Source organism: Strix uralensis, chromosome 18 (genome assembly GCF_047716275.1).
Source record: "Strix uralensis isolate ZFMK-TIS-50842 chromosome 18, bStrUra1, whole genome shotgun sequence".
In the NCBI taxonomy this organism is placed as follows: domain Eukaryota; kingdom Metazoa; phylum Chordata; class Aves; order Strigiformes; family Strigidae; genus Strix; species Strix uralensis.
This window is the reverse complement of record NC_133989.1, coordinates 11,014,271-11,036,506: the sequence shown is the minus strand read 5'-3', so window position 1 is coordinate 11,036,506 and position 22,236 is coordinate 11,014,271. Positions and strand designations below refer to the sequence as shown.

The 22,236-nt window shown below is 50.7% G+C and overlaps 1 protein-coding gene across 1 annotated transcript; it reads right to left on the bottom strand.

Moving 5' to 3' along the window:
* Positions 1-8,044: 8,044 nt before the first annotated feature.
* Positions 8,045-21,841, bottom strand: GDAP1L1 (ganglioside induced differentiation associated protein 1 like 1). The gene is made up of 6 exons (XM_074888035.1): positions 21,379-21,841; positions 18,311-18,503; positions 14,745-14,918; positions 12,542-12,639; positions 12,269-12,383; positions 8,045-9,446 (listed from the first exon to the last, which is right to left on the bottom strand). Exons 1-6 carry the CDS (start codon positions 21,556-21,558, stop codon positions 9,103-9,105), a joined length of 1,104 nt encoding a protein of 367 aa, XP_074744136.1. The 5' UTR covers positions 21,559-21,841; the 3' UTR covers positions 8,045-9,102.
* Positions 21,842-22,236: the final 395 nt, after the last annotated feature.

Below are 22,236 nucleotides of genomic sequence, written 5' to 3'. Positions count from 1 at the left end.
TCAGTGTTTGTGTCTTTGAGAATCTGTTCCTGATGTCTGTAAAGATACTGCTGCTGCTCTTCACTTCCCTGAATGATCCAGTCTCCCAGTATGTTTGTGACTACTGAGATGTATGATCAGACTCATTGATAATTCTGCAGTATTTAAATGGGTTAATATAGCACAGGTTCTCAAAACTACAGGGTATAAAAAAAAACCAAAAGTCATGCCTGACCAAAGCAAGTTTCCCAATATGTGCCTGTTACACCAGGCAGTTGATTTTGTAGACATGGACAGTTGCTTAATGTAGCAAAGTGAAAGCCTAATCCATTGAAACATACAGGAAAATTCCTGTGGGCTCTAACACTGCTTCAGGATTTGGAAATCTTGGTGTATGTGTCTTTCTCAATACCCAGAGACCATGTGCCAACTGTTGGCCTAGAATGTTCCCTTGTACTGCAGATCTTTTCTTTGCGCTTTTTGACTCTATTTCAGAGCAAGTCTTTGCTTCCTTGCACTTTAACTGGAAACTAAAGGTTACAAATTTTCTGTTCACATATTTGCCATCACCTTTATCTGACTTCCTTCTCCCAAATAGAGTTTTATCATCAAAATAAAAAAACGGCCTCTCTATGAGAGATTTGCAGCTATTCACAGCGCTGCAAAGTAGCTGGATTTGATGTCCTGTTCCAAAGGCACAAATAAGCTGTTAACAGCTGTTATTATTTTGTTTCAATATTTTCAAAAAAAGTGTAACATTTTAAAGATAAATTTTCATATTTTGTGGTGAATTCCAATAGACAGCAACCACAAGAAACGCTTCATCTTTTTCTGGGTGTGTTTTTTTTTTTTTTTTGCTTTTCTGCATTGAGGTATTCTTGTTCCAGCACAGCTGTCTTTCTATGTCTGTAGAATTATCCAGGGAATTTTTGTCTCCAAATCTTGCTAGCATATTACTGATTTCACATACATTTGCTAATTTTTCATTGCCTGTGTTTTTCTCGTCAATTAGGTGAGCTCTGTATCACAGCGCTTTGACAGAAGCAGCATTTGGCCCAACTGATGTGGCTGAGTCAGGTCTTGGTGCCTTAAACACTTTCCTCAGCTGGGGCCAGCAAGGAAGGGAGTCTCAGCTAGAACACAGTGGGAAGATTAACAGGATTAGGATTCATTTCACTCTTCATTTACCTGGGACTCTTTCAAATGTTTGCGCCACTGGAGGCAAGATCAGGCACACAGGAAAGTTTAGATCTTTCGTAAGAGCCATCTGAACAGTTCAGACTTCAAACATATCTGAACCTGGGGTTTGATTCATCCTCAAAGTCTTTGTTCAAAGCAAACTTATTCCATGAATGCTTCACTGGTGCTAAATGGTATTCTTGGTTTGCCAGTTTATTTGTGTGTACTGAAACTTAGGTTGTGGAGTGGCTGCAAAAAAAGAATTCTGTTTTGATGCGTCGCAGTTCATGACAGAAACACCCAGTTATGCCCTATGGTGCACTTCAATGGAAATAACTATGGGCTGCTGTGATATATTAAATGTTTTGGAAAAATAAGGCCTTAGTTGTGAATGCAAGTCTATGGTCACTTATTTAAATAATATCTGTTTTTTCCACTATAGCTTAAAGTAAATCCCTGCAGCTTCTCTGCAATGAGCCTTTTCCAGCTCTTTGCCTTTGATCAGCCTCTGTTTATCTCTGTTTGCTCAAAAGCCTGTTTCCTGGGATTATTCCTTTTCATAGCTTCATCTCGCCTCCTGGAGCGCAGATTAGTCGTAAATGCTCTTTACCTCTGCTAGATGTGTGCTTTCTCTCTCTATATATATACAGTGTCTTCCCTTCTTTTAAGTACTTTGCCAAAGCTTAAGATGAAAGTGATTAATACTGACAAAAAAGGCTGTTGTGACTCTGAACTCATAATTAACCATTGTTGAAAGGAGTGGGTCTGTCACTGTAATGGTGTTTACCTGGAAGAAACCACATGCTTTAATTTATTGAAGCAGAACTACACCTAATGTGCTTGAACTGGAAGGAAAGAGAAGGTAACGTGACTGGCACTTGGTGTGTTAGTAGAGTTAGCTTTGTCCTTTTCTTGGGGAGCAAGCACTGCATTTCTGTACAGAGTAATTTCATCCAGGTGTTTAGTAGGAAATTATTAATTTGAATGCGGAAGGGGTACCTTAGTGCTTAGAGTGTACAATGAGAACATGGAGGTTACAAGCTGGAAAAGCAGAAACGGAAAAGACTATCAGGATTGAGTGCAGTCCCTGAAATTTCAGGCAATTATGTAGTAATATTTAGTCTGAAAGATTTATTTTTAAGCTACCCTCTGTCCTATCACAAAACACAGGCAACGCCATGTGCCTTTAACAACCTGGATAACTTCTCTGTAAAGCTTTGGAACTGTAATATGGCACAGAAAATAAGCAGTCAGTGAAGAGCTTTACCAGCCTTTCAGGAGAGCTGAGTATGGAGGGAAAGCAATACTCAGAAAAATGCCCTTTCTCAATTGCACTTTTCCTGACAATGTATCCAGTGGTAGGAGGTCTGCAGATGTACTGTGTGTCTCCCCAGTGGTGTAAGGCTGGAGAAATTAACGTGTGGAACGGAAGTAAACACAAATGATGATTATTTTTTGTCTCGTATCTCTGAAGCCTTTTTCCATGTCCAGTCTGTTCATTTTGCAGTTTAATTGTGTATTCCCTCAGTCATGTAATTTAATGCATTTAATCTGCAGAAAACATGGTTGATGTCAGAGCAATAAATGGGCATATCCTCAGTGTAAATGTTAGGTCTCTTCTGAAAGGTCTTCCTTGAATCCTGTGCTGCTTGTTCTGCAGAGCCTTCCCCATCCCATGGGGACTGGGGAGAGAGCAGTGCTCAGAGGTTACACACGGTGCGACTCCATCAGTGGGAGGCTTAACGTGATGACTCATTGCCGGAGAAAATTCAACTAAATAGGTTGTGGCTCAAAATAGTTGACTGTGATGTGGAAAGCCATGCAAAATTAATTGAAAATAAAGCTGATACTAAGCCCACAAAGCCAGTTAGTCTTATGTCCAAATGTGTGAATTGTTGCACCCAAATCCAGCATGATTGTGCTGATTCAGATGGCTCTCGGGGTCTGCCCTCTGTGTTTTGCAGATGATGAAGCAACCACGGATTTAATATGTGCTTAGTGTAGTGTCATTCTCGACCACAGCTCTTCCCAGCTCCATGCACTGTTGTTCCAGCTTTGCCATAGCCTGACCTGACTGATTTATTTTTTAGAAGAATGGGAGTAAATAGAGGTTTGAGGTTTTAAGAATTTATTTTTCAGTTGATTGTCATGATTTGGAAGCTAAGAGAAAAAATTATGCCAGGGTGGTTTTTGGTTTTATTTTGTTTTCTAGGGATTTTTTTTTTTTCTTTGCTTGTGGCCAAGAATCCTCCTTAGTGCTGTTCTTTAGTGGTTGGCTCCAAGGGCATGGAATGGAAAGAAATTGCTTTTGGTAAACAAAAATAGAAGGGTGTTGCAGGAGGCTTGCAATGGAGTGACATGACCTTGTGATAGAACAAGCATGTGCAAAACAGCACTTAACTATGCAGAATACTTAGTTCTATGTCAAGAAGTGCCTGCAGCATTATAAAGCACCCTCAAACCTGGTTACACTCTGTTCTGATTGCAAAGTAGCTTTATTTGGATAACTCCTGGAGCTAAAAAGGATTTAGGTCATGGGAGAGATGAGGTGCTGGTAGGAAAGGGCTGAGACAGGAGGCAATGAAAGTAGGGGGTTGGACAGTGTTATTTTTAAAGAAAGGCTTTCTTAAGTTGTCATTGGTTTATGCTGTTAGTTAAGAGCTTTTTTAGCAAGACTATATCTCCTTCATTTCTTAGCTGTTCTTTTGCAGAAGGTGGAAATGGGAGATGCTGTGTCCACTGATGCAGAGTTTCACAACCCAGGGGCTCCTGACAACAGAAATGTCTCTGAAAATGGTCATTCATCCCCAGCTGTCTGGGGCAGGAGAGTGAAATCAGGGGAGTCTGGGAGAGAGGAAAGGGGTAGGATGGTAGAGAGGGGCACATAAAAATGAGCTGAAAGTAGATCATTGTGCAGAGGAGAAAGAGAAAAGGAAGGAAAAACAAAAACCCAAAACCAACTACTGGGAGCTCCTGAGGAGTGGGGGGAGGTTGACACTTTGTTAGTTGATGCTCCTCAGCCTCAAAGTCTCATGGAAATAGAAATAATCAGCTTTGGCAACAGCATTTGTGGTCTGCAGGTAGAGCCTTGGCCTGCAGCACGCAGGTTACTGCAGTCCGCAGCCTCTGCTTGCCTTTGCTGCAGCTGCAGTGATAGACATCTGTGTTCTGACAAAGCAATTGTTCATCTAAATTACTTATGGCATATGTGGTATCCTTGCTTTCACTGTGAGATGTTTAAAGCAGACTGTTTCCTCTCTGTTTAATCCTTCAGAGGAAGGTGTGTAAAATGGAGAGTGAAAGACAGAGATAGTAAATATGTCATCTGGGCACATTTGGAAATCAGCATGAGGGGAAAAAATAGGAAATCTGTTGTGAATGCACTTTGTCTGAGAATACAAGTTCCAGTGTGGTTTTGCTACTGCTTAAAACCTTAGATGCAGTATTAGACACGGCTTGGTCTGAAACCTCTACAATTTGATCACCGAGGCCATGCTTTAGGAAATCCTTTAGGGGCATGAAATCTGTTCCTGTCACAACATGCTTGTGCAGATGTTTTCATTTCCATTCATACCTGTGGGTTTGAACTTTTCTCGCAGGCTCAGCCTGCTGAACATGGACTGGGGACTTTATTCTGTCCCACCAAGGCAGAAGGAGCTTTTCTACAGACTTGTGTAGTAAGAGCAGCTTTGCTGATGGCGTGAACAGATCTGAAATTACCCTCTTGTCCTCCGTTATGCCATAGATAACTGCAGGTGTGGAGTTACAGTAGTTAGCTCTTAGGTTGTGCATTATTTCCCCGTTCTTCGGTTATTTAGTTTTTAATCTCATATAATCATATTTTGTATTATCCCAGGCCATCTCAAAATACTATTATCATATTATCCCATATTATTTTAATCCCATATATTTCTCGGGAACCGTGAGAGATTTAATTGCTGTCATTGCCTGTATTGTGGATTCAGTCTGGGTGGTTTTGGCTTTGATCTTAATGATGGCAGTGAATGCCACCAAATGCAACCTGATGTTAAATATTTTCACAAGCTTTAATGTTTTTTGTTTGCTGTTGTCACGTGGGGAAGTCCTTCATTTCTTTTCACAGCAGAAAGAAAGTTTCCCCTTGCTTGAAGGAGCAGCTCTGACACCATCCCCCTTTCCTCCTTAGCCAGGATACTGAAATTGCAGTTGGGTGGTAGGGATTTTTTTTATATTCAGAAACAGAGCAAGACTCAGCAATTAATTTCTGAGAGGGCTGCGAGATGGTCGCTAGGTATTCTTAGAGAGCCCTTGATCTCAATTTCTTTGGCAACCTGTGACAGACAAGCTCTGTGGTGTGTTCCCTGTCCTCTGGCAAGCTTGGCTTTGAAATCCTTTATTCTGCATGGAAAGGTCTTTTCCTCCATCCCTTGACAAGCAAAGGAGAGAGCTGCCAGGCAGCTCCAAGACTGACACGTACATTTTCAATTTTTATAATTGAATCTTTTGACCAAAACCTGTAGGAGTAAAAATATTTCAGAAGCTGTAGTTCTACAAATCTGAGCGTTGGGAGCCTATTAAACAGAAGGCTTGGGAGGGAGGAGGGGGCGACTGCTCCTTGGGAGCTCGCTCAGTGTCATGAAACTCAGTCTCAGAGGTGCTCAGAAGGGCTTGGACTTGACAAATAGTCTCCAATTTTCTTCCCTCTGATAGTTGAAAGTTCCACATTTCAGCACAGATACATATTTTAAGGCCCTGAGCTGCCTAAAAGCACATTTGCCTCTAAAACACAGAGATTTTGAACAATAACAATTTGCTTGGGTAAATAAGTACATATAGGGTAAAGCCTAGGAAGGACCCTAACTGGGGTCAGGTCAGGTACACAGAAGTATTTGGTGCAGGATACAGCACAAGCCATTCCCTCTGTTCTCTAGTGCAGCCAAGCCAGTGCTTCAGTGACAGCAATTGCTACAGAATTGCTCAGCAGCAAATCGTAAGGTGTCCCAGAGCAGACATTTGCTCCAAATAGTATCTGTGAGGTGCCTCACCTTGCAGCCTTACCCCTTGGGTGCTGCTGTTGCCCCCACCTTGCTGAGAGCAAAGTGTAAAGTCCTGGAGTAAGAAAACAGATTTTTGCTACCACTTTTGTATTTCTGTGTACAGCAGACGCCTTGGGCAGCAAACATCAGGCCAGTGCCCGGCTTGTGGCTGTGTGGTGCAGTGGTCTCCCCTTTCAAATGGAACTAGAGCAGAAAAAGTCTGATTAGGCTCCGATCAGCTAGAGCAAAAGCAACTTTTTATGCTGACAGCCTGTAATCACCGCAGGGCTGCTGATAGCAACTGGCTAATCTGGATCGATTGGGGTGGTGACATTTTATCTCCTGGTTCGTTCAGCGTGGTCTTGAACATCACTTCAGCCTCTGCCTGTCACAGTAATTGTCTTTTATCACTCTTGCAGACTGCTTTTCCCTGGAGCAAAGTCCTGGTATTTTTTCATTACCATGACAGGGAAACAAGGCTCAGCGACAGGGAGTGGCACCATCTTCACTGATTTTTGCTTTTTTTTAATTTGGTCCCAAACAAAGGCTTGTTAGTGAATATTCGTAGCTGAGAACCTGTACAAAACTCATCACTACAGCATCTGCAGCTTCCCAGCAGCCCACGAAGTGACACGACTGACATCTGTGTTGGTCCAAACTGATCTGCGCCTTGTTCCAGCTGCTGGCTCTGTCTGGCTTCCTTATAATAGTTGCATTATAACTGTGTGCTCCAAAACAAAACAAATGCCAATTTTCTCCCGTGTTTAGAGTTCTGATTTGCTCCAAGATTTTAAATTTATTCTTTTCTTTAAAAAAAAAAAAAAGAGCATGGTAACTAGCAGCAGTCTTGCTAAGCTTCCTTCTGCTTCATTCTTGGGCTGAAATCCTGGGAACTGAGCGAGTATTTGCTGACTTTCTCTCTGGGTTTTGTGGCCTTGTACCTCCATTAATACTAATTTTTACACCCGGTGTGTGCGTTTCGTCAGCTTTTGGAGATCACCAGGGAATGTGTGTCTAGGACAGTGGACAAAGGTAAAAGGATGAAATCAGTATATCTTTATAAATTCTTGTGGAGAGTTTAGTACCAGCTAAAGGACCAGATGAACTATAGGACATCATGTATGTTCTTACATCTTTCAGATTCAGCAAAAGGGATAACTTCAGGGGACCCTCTTGCCTCCCTCTTCAAAAAGAAGCAAACAACTATTTTTTCCAAAGTTCGCTTCAGCAGCCTTGGCTGCAGGTGCCTGGTCTACATGTGTAAGTGGTGGATTTGAGTTCTCACACAACAATTTTAAGTGTGGCCCTAATCACTGGCTGGTAACACGGATAACACAGCACCTTTGCAGCTACACAGGTCATTGTATTTCAGAAGTATGTCAGACCAGCCTACACAATTGTGACCAGCACAGCATAAATCTGTGCATTTTGCACTGCCTAATCACTATGTGCTCATCCCTTGCAATTCTTGCTAAATATTCACAATTCTCTGGCTGTCAGGTTGTATCAAGAAGCAAAGCTTCTGGGAAATCCTGCTGCTTTCAAATACATAAAGATAATTTTTGAGTCAGAGGCAAATGCTATTTGTATTACTTCAGCCATACTTGGCATGCGTTCCCGAGCCTAGAGATGGAACACAACTCGCTAAGGATCACTGGAGCGCTTGGAAAACCAGCCAGAGGAGATCCGAGCAGGCTGAGCGCTTACAGAAATGAGTGCCTCAGAAGAGGAATACATATTGTTTCCATGAGAGTTTTATACCAATGCAGTACATGAGAAAAAGCACAAACCACCTGCACATCCCTCTGCCCTTTGGCATGCTTTGAGGTAAGACTAGAAGGATGTTGAACACATTTAGAAATGTGAAGCAGTTACTCCTCCCATATGGTTTATTGAGGATCTCAGTTTTCAAAGCATGAGTAGCAGTGAGGCCCATTATTCTTTCCAACATGCAAAAGGCACAAGAAAGTCATCAATGTGATTCTGTGCAAAGTGTCTCTAAGAAAACACACAGCGAGGAAATGACAGAAAAGAGCCCCCGATGGAAGAGAAAGCCAAAGTGCCTTCAGGAAAGTGCTGAAAAGTTCTGAAAATGGTCGTACTTTTTTCAGAGTCCAGATACGCTCAGTCAGTGAAAGATGCTTTGCAAATCCGTGAAGGAAAACTCAAGAGACAGAGCCAAAAGGCTTAAAACAATAATCTCCTTCATGTGCTAAAATTCAGGATGGAAGTCAAAATGATTTATCTCAGGAAAAAAGTGCGGCAGTTAAAGACAGACGTTAAATTCTTTAAAAAAAAGCCCACCAAAACCAGACGTAGAAAGTGGATACATTCTAAGAGCAGCTCAATAAAAAATATTCCTTTTAATGAAAATAATTTAAAAAATGGATATTTGAAGAACACAAATCCACCTTGACTGTGACCAGCTACTGCACCCTGCTCTCAGGAAAGCCTCCAAGCACAACAACACAACGCCTTCTAGAAGAAGAAAGTCCCCACTACCTGCATGTGTGAAATGTGGCCGGTGAACAATTTGGAAACACAAACGTACAGGACCAAGTATCTGAGTCCCATTAGTTAACTTGGGTGTTGGGAAACTTCCTGGGGTTCCCGTCTCTCCCACTGGAGCTGGCTGGTGCCGGAGGCGGCGTCGCTTCCCGGTGGGCACGGCTGAGCCCGTGAACCCCTGAGCCTCTCGCTGGAGTTGAATACTTAAACCTAAAAAAGGCATTTACAAGTTGATGCATTTTTTTGTTGTTGTTGTTGTCTTATTTCCTTGCAGTATACGTTTCTACTTCTAGACTACGGAATGTTACATTAAACAACATAATTATTCATTACCTTGCTTCAAATTTCATTACAGTTACTGAGGCTTCATCATAATTTCACACAGCACAGAGACACCAAACTAAACACCAAGCAGCCAGCACTAGATGTATTTTTTCTTTAAGTACCAATAGGCAAAATACCCCATTCCCCCCAGAGATCCCATCAGGAAGGAGGCTCCGAAGAAGGAGGGAGGTTTCCGCTTGACCAGCCTGAAGGCGTTGGGTACCACTGCAGAGAGAAGCGTGGTATGTATATCTCCCAAAACTTTCCTGAAGGCAAAGCGTTTTTGTATCCTGTCGAAGAAGGACTGTAGGTTAGGTCTGCTGCCATCTTCCCAGTATTTCTTAGAGAGTCCTAGAAACTTGAGGCGGTGCAGGGTAGCTCCTAACAAGACATCAGCCAAAGTAAAGACGCATCCACAGAGCCAAAGTTCACACTTCTGCCCTGGAGAGAGAAGCGACAGAGCAAGTAGAGTAAGAAGAAACCCTTGGGTGGCCACCTAAAGGCTTGCTCAAAAGATCCACAAAGGCAGGAGCATTTGTATTACACCTGGGGTGTTTTCTCTCAACTCTCTGATGTCCCAAGAGATCAGACCACATCTACCAGGTTACGTGATGGAGGATATGTGGGGCCACCAAGCTGAGAATGTGAAGCGATCATTTATAGCCCACATGAAGGTACAAATTGCTGTCGGCAGAACGTCTCTGTTGCCTCTCTCCCAAGTCAAGAGCAACAGGAGATGTTATTCTCCCATACCCAGGAGGTCCCTGGCAAAGGGCCCTTGGCCTCCCTTGAAGGAAGATGTGGTGCAGTGACCCCTTCTGCTGTGTTTGTGCTCGGGGACAGCAGCAGCGTTTGTCCTTGGCTGCACTGGGAACTGTTTCAGGAGTGTCATGTTAACTTGTCCTATTTCAGGGATGTAAGAAATCCTCAGGAATCAAACACATTTGCTGGCCCGGCCTGGCTGCTCTCCCTGTGTGCTGTCGGGGAGGTCCTGCCTCTGTCCCCTCTCCTGCAGCAGGGACCCTGCTCCAGGACCCAAAACTGCAGCACATCTGTGCCAAGAGCCAGAGCTCGGTGTGAATGCTGGGTGTGAGGAAAGGCACCAAAGCATTGACAACCCCTGATAAGAGGTGACCCTGGAAATAACCTCACCAGAGAGATGTCCAGGAATAAACCAAGCTGTTTTTAGGCTGGAAGAAGCAGGCTCAGGCCAGGATAGTAAGGAAGAACGGCAGAAGGGCACAAAGGCTGAGCCCCTGGCTTTGCACCAAATCCTTAATTCTGGGGCTCTTCCATTTGCCCTCTGGCTGTTGTATTTGGGAGGGAGAGAGTGGCACCTTTATGGCACCCCTGCACAGGCGCTGGGGCTGCAGGGCTGCCTGCAGGGCCAGGCCAGGGGAATTACTGGTAATTAGCAACCCTCATTTGTAGCCGCTTGGCAGCCTGCCTAATCCTGCTAGAGGCACAGCCCAAGTGGACAGATTGCCTGTGCCTAATTAGTCAATAAATGTTTTCAGTGACTAATGAATTGTGAGGGTGCTGCAGCCAGAGCCTCCTGGGTGCTACGGGGACCCTGACGGTGCTTCAGCTCAGAGGTAAGGAAATGGGGCTGAGGTGGCTGCCTCGCTCCCAGGCACCGCTGCAGGGAAAGGACAAAGCGCATGTGAGGATGGTGACTTTGGGAGAGAGCCGTGATCCAGTCCTACCCCTCCTGGCTCTGGACTTGCACCTTGCTGCTGAGGTCTGGACCCAGCTGTGAGGTGCCCCAGCCCTCTGCACCCCTGCCCAGTGCCAAGGTGGGGCAGAAGCGCAGACGAGGGCAACTCGCCCTCTTTGCATCCGCAGCAGCCCCAATTTGGACCAGCCTGTCCCAGCCAAATGGGGTGCCTGTGGCAGGGGGTTGCCCTGTGCTCCTGCTGCATCTTCCACCCTCCTCCTGCCTGCCCTGCCCTGCCTGCATCGCTGCGCGTTGGGCTGGCAGCCTGGGCTGCGTGGGAGGAGAGCTACTGCACTGCGGCTCCTGGGAAGTTGCCAAAGGGCTGGTGCTTGTGCCCGCTGTTGAGATCCTGACCTGGCTGTGGTCATGGTGGGGGGAGTTCAGGTGCCCGAAGCAGAGGGCAGGAGCAGCACCCAAGGACCGAAGGCAGGGGAGCACTTGGGCGCTGGCAGCAGCCACCCCTCTGCTCCAAGTGCCTGGGACATCCTCCCAGGGCACCTCATTAGGCTGAACTCTGCTGAGCTAGCCCAGCTCTCAGAACAATTAATGAGGGTGTTCACTGGAGGCAATTAAGGCAACACAGGGTGCTGCTGTGAATGCAGCAGGGCTCTCAGCAAATCCCCAACCTGGTGCCCTGCAGGGTCCAACCTTGGCACCTCCAAGGGCCCTTCAGTGCTGCCCCGAGCATGACGCATGGCTCCCCGTGGCTGAGGCCGGCCCCAAGGGCAGGGGCAGCTGTGGGGTCATCCCCTGATTAACTGCGTCTGGGTTCTGCTTTGGATCTGGCACCATGGTACTGGCAGCTACCAGCCGTCCCGGGGCCGGGGTTAGGAGGCCGCTGGCAGTGGGGATGAGAGGATGACGGCGTCATCCTGGGGTGACGGCAAGATAAGGATGCCCAGCTGTGCCCATGCATCCCTGTCTGCCAGGGCATCAGGGTGGCTCTTGGCAGGCACCCAGCAGTATGTATTTGATGTCGGGGATGGCTGGTGTCGCTCTCTCCCACCTGCTGGCCTTTGACGCAGGTCCTGTAAAGGCTCCCACCCCTCCAGGGCCCCTCAAATTCCCATCAGGTTTCCCTACCCACACTCCACTGGGATGTGCCGCAGACCTGTCCTGCGGGTCCTGCAGCCAAGACCCAAGGGGGGGCTTGGCTGCAGGACACGTCCCCAGCCCTGCGTCTGTCAGTCTGGGCTCCTCATGGTGCAACAACTGGGGGCCAGCCTGCTTCTTCCTGAATCAGCCAGGGAATCAGTCACTGGCAGCCCCTCGCTGGGCCGGAGGGGACCTGCCACCGCCCTGGGATAACTTTGGAGCTCCCACAGAGCAGCCATGAGGACAGCGGTCCTGCTGTCCCCTGTGGCAAGGGGTGCAGAGGCTCCCAGGAGCAGGGGTTGTTTGCCAGGGGTTAGTAAGACCACGGCTGCAATGACACACTGGTGGTTGTACCGTGGGGGATTCATCAGGTGTGAAGGCATCGGCTGTTGCCGGTGTTCCACCTCAGCCTCGTATGAAAAAACACCCCATAATGCAGCCCAGTGCCTACCTTGGTACTCCAGTTTCCTCTTCTCCAGCTCGGCCTCAATCTGGTCTAGCACCATCCCCAGTTCACCAAGGATCTTCTTCAAGTAGTTTACATTGTCATGCTCCAGGATCTTGGCCTGGGTGGAGAGCGGGGTTAGGATGGGGGATGGATGGACGGATGGATGGACAAGTGTCCCTGCAACTGTGCAGGGACACGAGGCAGCAGGTGCCCATGGCAGATCTGTGGGTCATGTCCCCCCAATGCCAGAGGTGTGCGTGTCTTTGACCCACTTACCATGAGCTTCTTCTGCTTGGAGAGGTAGGGCTCTGATAGCTGCGGCTCCTCTTCGTGGTCCAGCTTCATCAGCTCCGTGCTGGCGTTAGCTAAATGTCCTGGGGGGAGAGAGACAGAGGGGCTGGGGGGGCTGTGTTTGGCAGGCATCAGGATGACCTTGCATCCAGCAGCAAAGCACCTCATTCTGCATGCAAAATAGCATTGTGGGCACCAAGAAAACACCCTGGAGAGCTAAAATAGGCCAATATTCATGGTTTGCTCCTGCCCTGCTGCCATATGGGCAGGTGGCTGGGACATTGCACATCCTCCTAAGGGCATGTGGCATCTGCTCATGGCATGGCAGCACTGGCTGTGGGGTACGGCAGATCCCCCTCCCTGGCCATGGTGAGTGGGTTTCAGGGGGGGTTTCAGCTCTTCATTCCTCTGCTGAATTCATACTGGAGGTGCCAGCATATCTCTGTCTCTCTCTGTGTCTTACTGTTTTAAGAACTTCCCTGAGCTTCTGCATAACCTGGTTCCTGCAGCTCCATCCCCAGCATCCCATCGATCCTTTGGGATGTCTGAGCCAGCTGCCACGCGTGGGTGTGTGTGCAGAGCGGCACAGGAGGGGATGCTCCCTCCCAAATGAAGCTGTCCTGCCCTGGCTCAGTGTCTGGGGGTGCAATTTGGTAGTGTGGAGACCATCATGAGCATGGGAGAGATGCCCACCCTCCTCCTTCCCAGCGCATGGGGAGGATGCAAAGGGCTTTGTGTAAGGGAGCTAATGGGGGGAAAGAGCAGAGTAAATGGAAGAAGAGAATACGAGATGCAGAGTAACACCTTAGGGACAACATAAATTACCCGAAGCTGGGCTAATCTCTTCCTGCCAGGGACCATCTGTCTCTCCCTCCTTGTTCCCTCCAAGAAGGGCTTGGCTATGCTAATGCATGGGTGTGGGAGGTGCCAGGGCTGGCCAGGGAGGCAGTCAGCAGCAGGCTGTATGCTGACACAAAATGGTGAAAGTCCCTGTTTTCCACCATGAGCCCTGAAGCTCATGCTCACTAAGGCTCCAAGCCAGTGCTCCTGGGGCTGTAACTCAGAGGGAAACCTGGATATCACCCTGGTTTTGTTCCCCTTGGGAGATCCTGGCCCTTGGTTCACCCTCTGCTTGGGACACAGCTACATGGATTTGCCTTGGCACCCACTGCAACAGGGCAGCCGAGTCATCACCTGGGTGAATGTGCTGGGGATGTGCTGGGGTGGAAGGGCACCACCAGCACTGGGGCACCGTCCTGCCCATAGCCCCTCCTTTGCAATGGCTTGGGAAAAATGCCACCAGCAAGGAGGTTTGGACTGGGAGATATTTTTAAGGACTTTGGCAGAGTGCTGGGTAGGTGATGCAAGGCAGACGGGGTCTGAAGCCATTGTAGAAGGACCCTTTGGGGAGACGACGGGCTCTGCACCCTACATCTGCCCAAGATCTTGAGGTGGAGGTGACACTTGGTGACATGGAAACAGCCGCCTGTGCAGGGTGCCAGCAGAGACAAGGCAGACCATGAGATACACCTCAGGAACAGCCTGTTTCTCTTTGTGCCTGAATGCAGCCCATCTCAGAAGGACCGTCTGTGACCCAGGCAGCTGAGGGGACAGTGCAGGGGGAATGGTGTTTGCTACATGCACTGCTTGGGGCCTAAAGGAGGGGAGAGATGTGGGGCATGCCAGTGCCCTCCCAACAAGGTCACTTCTCTGGCAAGGGACTCTGTCCAGGAGCAATCCTTGCCATTGAGTTATATTAAGCATTGTCAATGTTTCATGAGCGCTTGAAGGTCAGGTACACAGTCATGCCGATTCATCCACTATCTGCAACTCAATCTGGCTGTACTCTTCCACCTTTGCCCTTAGAGCTATTGGAGGGAGAGGGGACGTGCAGGAGAGGGAGAAAATTCATGTGCCTCAAAAAGAGCTGGGCGAGAAGTGTGCTTGGCCTGTGGGAGCCCAGACACCCCCTGGGGTTAGGAAGCCTCTGCAGGGTACCTGCAGCTCCCAGATTAGCTGTGTTTTGCCATTTCCCAGCTCTGTCCCTGCCTGCATTGGTGGAAAGCAGAGATGAGCAAGAGCAGGGTGGCTGGCGGGGCTGCGGAGCCAAACTGAGCCTAAAGCAAGGGCTGGGAGAGCTGTCGTGCTGGCGGCAGCCCTGGGCAGCCCCGCTGGAGAGGTGACTTACTGCGGATCTCAGCGGTCGCGTACTTTGGGATCATGGAGTCGGTGGTGAGCTCGGGGTGCAGGATGCAGCCGTGCGTGTAGGCATCCATGGGGAGCGAGTCCAGCAGCTCCCGGTACTGCAGCACCCGCGAGTGCAGCAGGCTGCCCGGCTCGGGGATCAGCTGCGTGACGTTTTCTGCGAGGGCAAAGCGAAAGCGGTTAAGGGGATGCTCATGAGTGGCTCATTAGCCTGTGTGGGACACCAGTGCGCAGTCCTGGCTTGAGGTAACTCTGAGCAGGGACTCAAAACCATAGCCCATGCTTGTCTCTGCCCCCTCCCCACTGCCTGTCCCGGCCAGGAGTGCGTCCAGCCCGTGCCCAGAGACAGGCAAGCCCACAGGACCACGGGGATGTGTACGCATGTCAGTACCCAGCCCCGCAGCCCCTGTGTCCCCAGGAGCTCAGGGTAGCAAGCCCTTCATCTCTGTGGCCCCTGAATTTGTACACTGTGGTTTCACATCTTTTAGAAGGGGAACAAAATCTTCCTATTCTGCAGAAAAGAGCTAAAACATGGAGATTTGAGTTTGGGATCTCCTGAGTTACGCACTCGTTACACCAGTGGCAGTGAGGCACCTAGTTTTCTTGGGCTTCCCTGAAGATCCCATTCAAAATGGGTAATCAAGAGGTAGATGACCAAAGAAGGAGCCTGGTGCATCTTCCCTCTGCGCTTAGCCGGTGCCTCAGCTGCAGGAGCATCCCTCACCCTGGCCGGCTCAGCACCTCCCTCGCCTTGTTGAGTTTTATTAATCTTTTGCAGATGGCAGTTTGTATCCTGCTCTTTTTATTACACTTTCAGCTCAAAATACACAGCAGATGACACCACAAGGAGCGAAATGTTGCTCTTGTCTCCCCCAAGAATATCAAGTCCATTTTTTTTATGGGATCATAAATGTTTATGGCGTTTTCAGGTAGCAGTTAATAGGTAGTGAGTAAATTTACCACCAGGCTTGGTACACCCTGTTGCCCACACGCTGTCTGCAGTGCAGGGCTCACCGTATGCTGGTGTCTCAGGCTGAGTTAAGGTGCATCGGCAGAAAGACTTTGGCAGATGTAGCCAACACGGCTCCTTAATTAAAGGCCTGAAATGACAGTTCTGCCCGGCCCCGCTGCCGGCGGCAGGAGCGAGGCTGTGGGCACAGCCTGGTGATGCCCGCCCGGCATGGACGCACTTCACTCTGCCCTGGGCCAGGCAGCATCACGCCTGCTGGCACCTGCGGCTGGACAGGAGCCACGGAAATTTTGGGAGCTCCTGTATTGCAAACCTCCTAACAGCTCTGATTCGGGGCTGTCTCGGCTGGTAGGTTCCATAAACTTCTTCTGACCGATGGGCATCAGCATTACCGTCCCCTGAGTGAGGGGAGGTTTCGGTAGCTCCTCCCTGCCCACAGGCTGCTCGCTGCCCATGCTGCCCCAACTCCAGCTCTCCAAGCGGGGATTTTCCATCTGAGAAAAGCGACCGGCTGAATGAAATAATAATAACTGACCTATAGCATGTGTGCTCCTTCCACAGGGCTCCTGGCCAGCACTCGACAGGCTGGGGCCAAGGCTGGAAACCAGCATATCCAGAGTGACTGCCCTGTCCGGCAGCGAGACAGAGCAACCACAATGAAATAGCGGCGTGCTGGCTGCTGGCCCGTGTCCTTCAGCACATCCCAGGGAGGCTTTTTGGTGGGATCATGCTCGCCCTGCCTTTGCATGCCATGGCAGACCTGTATGTATGGGCTGCTGTTGTATATAGTCAGCAAGTGATGGGCCGTGCAAAAGTGGGATGAGGGGAGGCTCTGCAGGATGGGGCTGGGGGCGCAGCCCTGGGAGGAGCCCCTCACCCAGGCTCTGAGATGCACTGCCACCAGCCAACCCATCAGTGATTTCTTGGCACTGCTGGGCCTTGACCTAGTGAGAAGCACCCCCAAAGGTTATTGGCACTATTCACTGCTTTCTGGGGAAAGGAAAACATTGTTCATCACACCACCCTTTGGTGATAGCTGACCCTCAGGGTGTGTGTAAGCACCTGTAAAAGGCCATGCTCCCAGCCCAGGGGAAAACATAACTCGGTGTATATACCTTCTTATAAAGGCATTTTGAAGCTCTGCATCTTTCTGCAAGGTGGGGGATTCCCCTCGGGCTGTGGCATCCTAATGCTTTTTCCAGCTAGCATTGGTGGGCGATGGCTTGGGGCAGAGCATGCAGCAGGGAGTGATGCTCTGAGCGCTCTTCCCTGGAGCTTCCCCTCTCCATTTCTCAGTGAAAAGGTAAGAAATTGCACCTGACTGGAAAATCTCAACGATAGGATTTCCCAGTGCACGGGCAGAGCTGTGTCTCCCTCCCGCTGGGGACAGCCTGTTGTCACATATGTTGGACCACCTGCCCTTCGCAGAGACCGGGTGAAGCTGCTGCGCAGTGTGGGGACAAGGAGTGATGTTCCCCACTGCCCCTTGGCAGGAAAAGGGCCACCATTCCCTGGGACCTGCTGCCGGTGCAGGCTCCTCCTGACCGATCCCGTCCCACTGCCCCGCCGGTGCGGTGAGCGAGCACCATGCCTCTGACGAGCAGCACCACCGTAGCGGGGCCGGGAGAGGACAGCAGCTGAGCTGGCAAGACGCCCTTGCTTCGGGAGCTATTTTGAGATGTTTTTGATGTCTCTGTTGCAAGGGGGATGGATGCTGGGGCAAACATCGTGATGGCACAGCCCGAGCTCCCTGCTCAGCTTTGAAGCCTCCTCAGTGGAGCATCCCAGCCTGACAGCCTGCAGGTTTGGGGAAATGAGGGTGAAGGGACATGAGATGCCGGGAAGAGGCTGCTTGCCGCAGTGCCCGTGCAAACAGCCACCTTCGAGTGCCGCCTCAGCATCCTGGTGCGCTGGGCTTGGCTGGCTGCTGACTGCAGCCCTGCTCTGGGGGGAATACGAGCTTCTCTCTCCTGGTTGTCCCTTCCTCTGGGTTTGTGTCACATCATCCTCCCATGGTCCCCAGCACTGCTGGCTTTGTTTGACTTTAAAGAGGCAGTTTTCTCTGTGGCACCAGGGATGGCAGGGTCCCCTGCCCACGGCTGGTGGCACAGGGCTCATCAAGGAAGGGGAGAGGGGCAGCAGCACCCAGCTCAAACCCACCTTCTCTCAGTGAGGCTTCTTACAGGGAGTTACTGGGGTTTTTACACCATTACACAAGGCCAAAGTACAAAGGTGACTAAACCCAGAAGCATTCCCATGGGTTGTGCCCCAGCCACAGCTCTGGTGAGATGTCACCATGCACCACAGGGACAGAGGGAAATGGTCCAGTTTGGGATTGTGGCCAACAAAGCTGAAAAAGGGGGAGCCCAGAGTCCCCTAGCAGCACTTCCAAGAGACATTTGGGGGTTTCTGCTGGAAATCCTTTATTTTCATGGGAAAATTTAAAAGTCTGGGGAAGGCTGGTGGCTTGCTGCTCTTCTGGGATAAAGCTGAAACTTTACAGGACAAAGTGAGTGCATTTGGCAAACAGTATCTGAATTAGACCCAAGTTTTCCCTGAGACACAGCCCTCCCCCTTACCTCCAGTGAAGTTCTTCTCCATGTAGTCGATGATCTGGTTGTAGTCACTGATGATGTTGTCCCTGTGGATGATGACGGGCACCTCCTCCCCCAGGTTGAGGCGCATGAACCAGGGCTCCTTGTGCTCCATCAGAGGCATGCTGACGTCCCGCTCCTCGCAGGGCAGCCCCTTCTCCGCGATCACCAGCCGCACCTGGGGCAAGAGGCCAGGGAGAAAGGGCTCAGCCTCATGCACCAAGCTGGCCCCAAGAGCCCTCGAAGCACCCCAAGAGTCCCACCACCACCCATCACACTTCCTGGCCCTCCCCTGCCTCTTAAGCACAGCAATGTGCCATGACAGATGCTTGTCCTGCCAGAAGCCAAGCAGCTCTTGGCATGGAGCAGCTGCAAAATCCAGGCAGCCAAGTGAGGATTTCCCTTCCCAGCAAATGAAGGAGACCCAAGCCCACCCTAACTTTGCTGGATCATGGACCATCCTCGCTCTGGTCGCTGGTGGCCAGTGTGACAGGTGGAGGGGCTGGGGTGCTGGCGAGCTGCAAGCCCACCCCTTGGCAGCAGGTGGAGAGAGGTTGACAGCTCCCCAGCGGGGGGGAATCAGCGGTGCTGCTGTGGGTCCCAGCATAGCCCAGCACACTGGGAGGAGGAGGAGGAGGAAGAAGAAGAGGAGGAAGCAGAGGTTGCAGCAATGCTATGTCTTGCACCCAGTGGGTGCTATAGCCTGGCTGAAGGAGGCCTGGATGCTAACTCAGGTACGTTCCATGCTTGGGGGTGGGCAATGGCTTTGCTGGGCATGTTTTGAGCAGGGAAAAGGTTCTGTTTCATGGAGGGTTTCAAGCAGCCTCCACACAGCATCTCTCCTGCTCCATGCTGCCACCAGCCCGGGGACATCACCCACCACCTTCACACCTCTTGTGTCAAACCTGCTGCCTTCCCCTGCCGCTGCCCTCCTTCAGCACCAGGCCGGCGAGTGGCACCGCTGGGGTGGCACCCACCTGTCCCATGGGTGGGAAAGCTGAGGCCAGGGGCCTGGGGGGCAGGAGGAGGCAGGAGCAGGACTGGGTGTGGGGCATCATCCCCATCCCCATTGCCCACAGACAGCCCTCAGGGCTGATCCTGCTGCTTTGCTCTGTGCTTGAGATGGTGTTGAATATGCACCCAGGGATGGCATTTTAGGCTTCTGGGTTATAAAATCCTGACTGTTATGAACTAAGTATGTCAAACAGGCGAAAAAAAACCCCTCCCTCAGGGGATGTGAAACAGCCACGTTTTACAGAACCACTGAATGAGGGAAAAGCTTTTGTTTTCCTCCAACTAGCAGCGGCTAAAAATACAACTTAACAAATATAAGCATTTCTCTGAGTACTTCAGAGTCCCTGGGGAATTAGTCATTAATTATTTACAGGGTTGGCAAATGAATTTTTTCTTTTAAAGTCAGACAAAGAAAGCCTGTGTCCCTCAACTGCAACTTGCTCTCAGCCTTTTCCTCTCAGCTGATGGATAAACCCTGGGCAGGACCACCCAGGGCATCTGTCCCCAAACTCCCTGTGCTTCCCTGTTCTACTATTAAGAGCCAAGGCCGAAGGCCTAGCAGGAGGCAGCTGCCAGACAGGAGGTCTCAGCTCCCAGGGTAACCCCAAGGAGGGGTCCCAGCTGGGGTTATGGAATGTGCCTGGACCCCCCAGCGGGTCCCCGAGGAACCAGCACAGCTACCATGAGGCATCTTGTGTAAAAATCCAACGCTGGCTGTAAAACTCCAAAAATCCCTTTGTAGGGAGGGCGAGATCCTGGTGGGAGCTCAGGATCCCTCCCACAAACAGCCCCAGTGTAGTGGAGGGTGGTTCCAAGCAACTCCCGGAGCAGAGCAGGAAAAGCTTCGCCCGCAGGCGGCTCTGAGAAAAACTCTTGTGCAGGGGGGTCCCATGCAGCCCCTGCCACTCCCCGCCCTGTGATGTCCATCAAGCCAGCTTGTGCTCATCTGCCTTCCAGCAAACGCTGTTCCCTTGCAAGTGACCTCAAAAGCAAAGCCTGAAGCGGTGCCGGAGCTGACGTAGCAGCGGTGCTGTGGCTCTAGGTGTGCCCTGCCCTGTCCCCAGCCCCACAAAGGTGAGGCTGGTTGTAGGAAACCCTGTACAAGAAGTGCCTTAACCACTGCCTCCCTGCTGTCGGCAACCAAACGAGCAGGACAAAAGGTAACAGTGAGCTGGGCACGAGCATCCCTCGCTGGTGCGGACCAGAAGCCCATTAGTCACCTGCTGCCAACGGCAGACCATGTGCAGCCACCCTGCTGCATTGGGCATCCTCCCCTTCCTTTGTGCCTGCAAGTAGGAATGGGCGTCTCTGCCTCCGGCCTCCCCACTGGGCTGCGGGGCTCGAGGGCACCCTTGCACCCGGGGAACTTTGTGTCCCCACCACCCCTCTGAATATCCCATTCCCCATGTAATATTAATGGCATGGGAATGACAGGGGGGGGGGGTTGGGGCTGGGAGGAGAAGGTCGAGTTTGCTATACAGCCGCTGTGCTGAAAAATGAGCATTTACTATTGTCTGGAAAATGTGATTTCTCACTGTTTAGCTCCATGAGCCTTGCATGGAGCTGGGGCACTTTGGGAATAGGATTTCCAGGGCACTGCTGCAATGTCAGGGTTAAATCGTCGCTGCGTGCTGGGGTCTGCTCCTTGGAAGGAGCCTGGCTCGGGGGCTGCCTCCCCCTCTCCTGGCAGCAGGGTGGTCCCAGGGCCTGGCTCAGCCTTTGTCTGTGCTCCTGGCCATGCCAGAGTGGGGCTGTGAGCGAACACAAAGCCGAGGCGGCTCCCGGTGCAAGCCGCGATCCCAAAGCAAAAGCAGGATTTGGCTGAGCCCCCCCCCATCGCCTCCCCAGGCAGATGCTGTTAAAACGCAGAACCTCAGGTACAAAAGGGCTGCCCAGCCACACACTGCTGCCCCCACCAGCCCAGGGGACGAGCCCCTCGCTCTCCCCACGAGTGCATCCATCCTCCCGAGGCAAGGGGATGCCCTGGGGACTGGAGGTGATTCTTCCCCAGGAACCCAGCCGAGCGATTATTTTTTTACCTTTTGCGAGCTGAAGGACTGGGTCCAGTGGTACAAAACCAATCTGTCCTGGGATTTGAGAGCGGGGTCTGTCGGGTCCTGATTTTCCTCCCCCTCCGTGGATTTCCCTGCGTCGTTCTCCAGCGCCGAGATGGGCCACCAGCTGCAGTTGGTGGGAGTAACATTATTGGGAGTCGCCATGACAGCCTGCGAGCGAGCGGGAGAGGGACGAGGGAGCGAGCAGCACTAGCCCAGCATCACATGGGCTCCTGCCAGCAGCATCACTCCCGGGGCAGCTCCATCTCCCCGGCTGGGGTGGGCAGCGCAGGGCGGTGGGCGCCGGGGGTCACAGGAGAGGATGGTGGCAGCAGTGGCCGTGGTGTGGGTGAAATCGCAGCCCGTCCCCGCTCGTGGCGGGGCTCCCACGGAAACGTGCAGGCATCACTTCAATAGGCGAGTCAGCAGTGGAGGCTCCTGCTGCCTGCCTGCCTGCCAGCTCGGCAATCCGGGGCAGCTCCAACCCCTGCGGCTCCTTAGGAATATTTTGCAGCAGAGATTAAGATTTTTTTTTTGACTGGTTTAGATATGGCAGATATGTAATAAATAGCTACATTGATGGATACTGGCTTTAAAATATCTAGCAAGTGTCTCGCCTGCCTTGCAACCTTCATGGAAAGAAGCAGCAATGGCTCTTTAAAGGTATTCAGTGACTTTTGGAGAGAAAGATTAATTACTGCCTAATGGGTTTTATGTAGCCTGTACTGGAGTAGAGCCCCAGAGCCCTCGCTGCGTACCAGAGCCTCGGGGTGCCGGGCCAAACCAGACAAGCCCTCCTGCACCAAAGCAGGCATGGTTGGGGGTTATTTACAGAATTAGCAA

What these genes read in the sequence shown, in the direction of transcription:
- GDAP1L1 (XM_074888035.1), bottom strand. Translation starts at nt 21,558, where the DNA reads ATGGCGACTCCCAATAATGTTACTCCCACCAACTGCAGCTGGTGGCCC. An exon ending in AGTCCTTCAGCTCGCAAAAG is followed by an intron (nt 18,504 to 21,378) that starts GTAAAAAAATAA and finishes CTCTTGCCCCAG; the next exon opens with GTGCGGCTGGTGATCGCGGA. An exon ending in CCAAGCAGAAGAAGCTCATG is followed by an intron (nt 12,384 to 12,541) that starts GTAAGTGGGTCA and finishes CTCTCCACCCAG; the next exon opens with GCCAAGATCCTGGAGCATGA.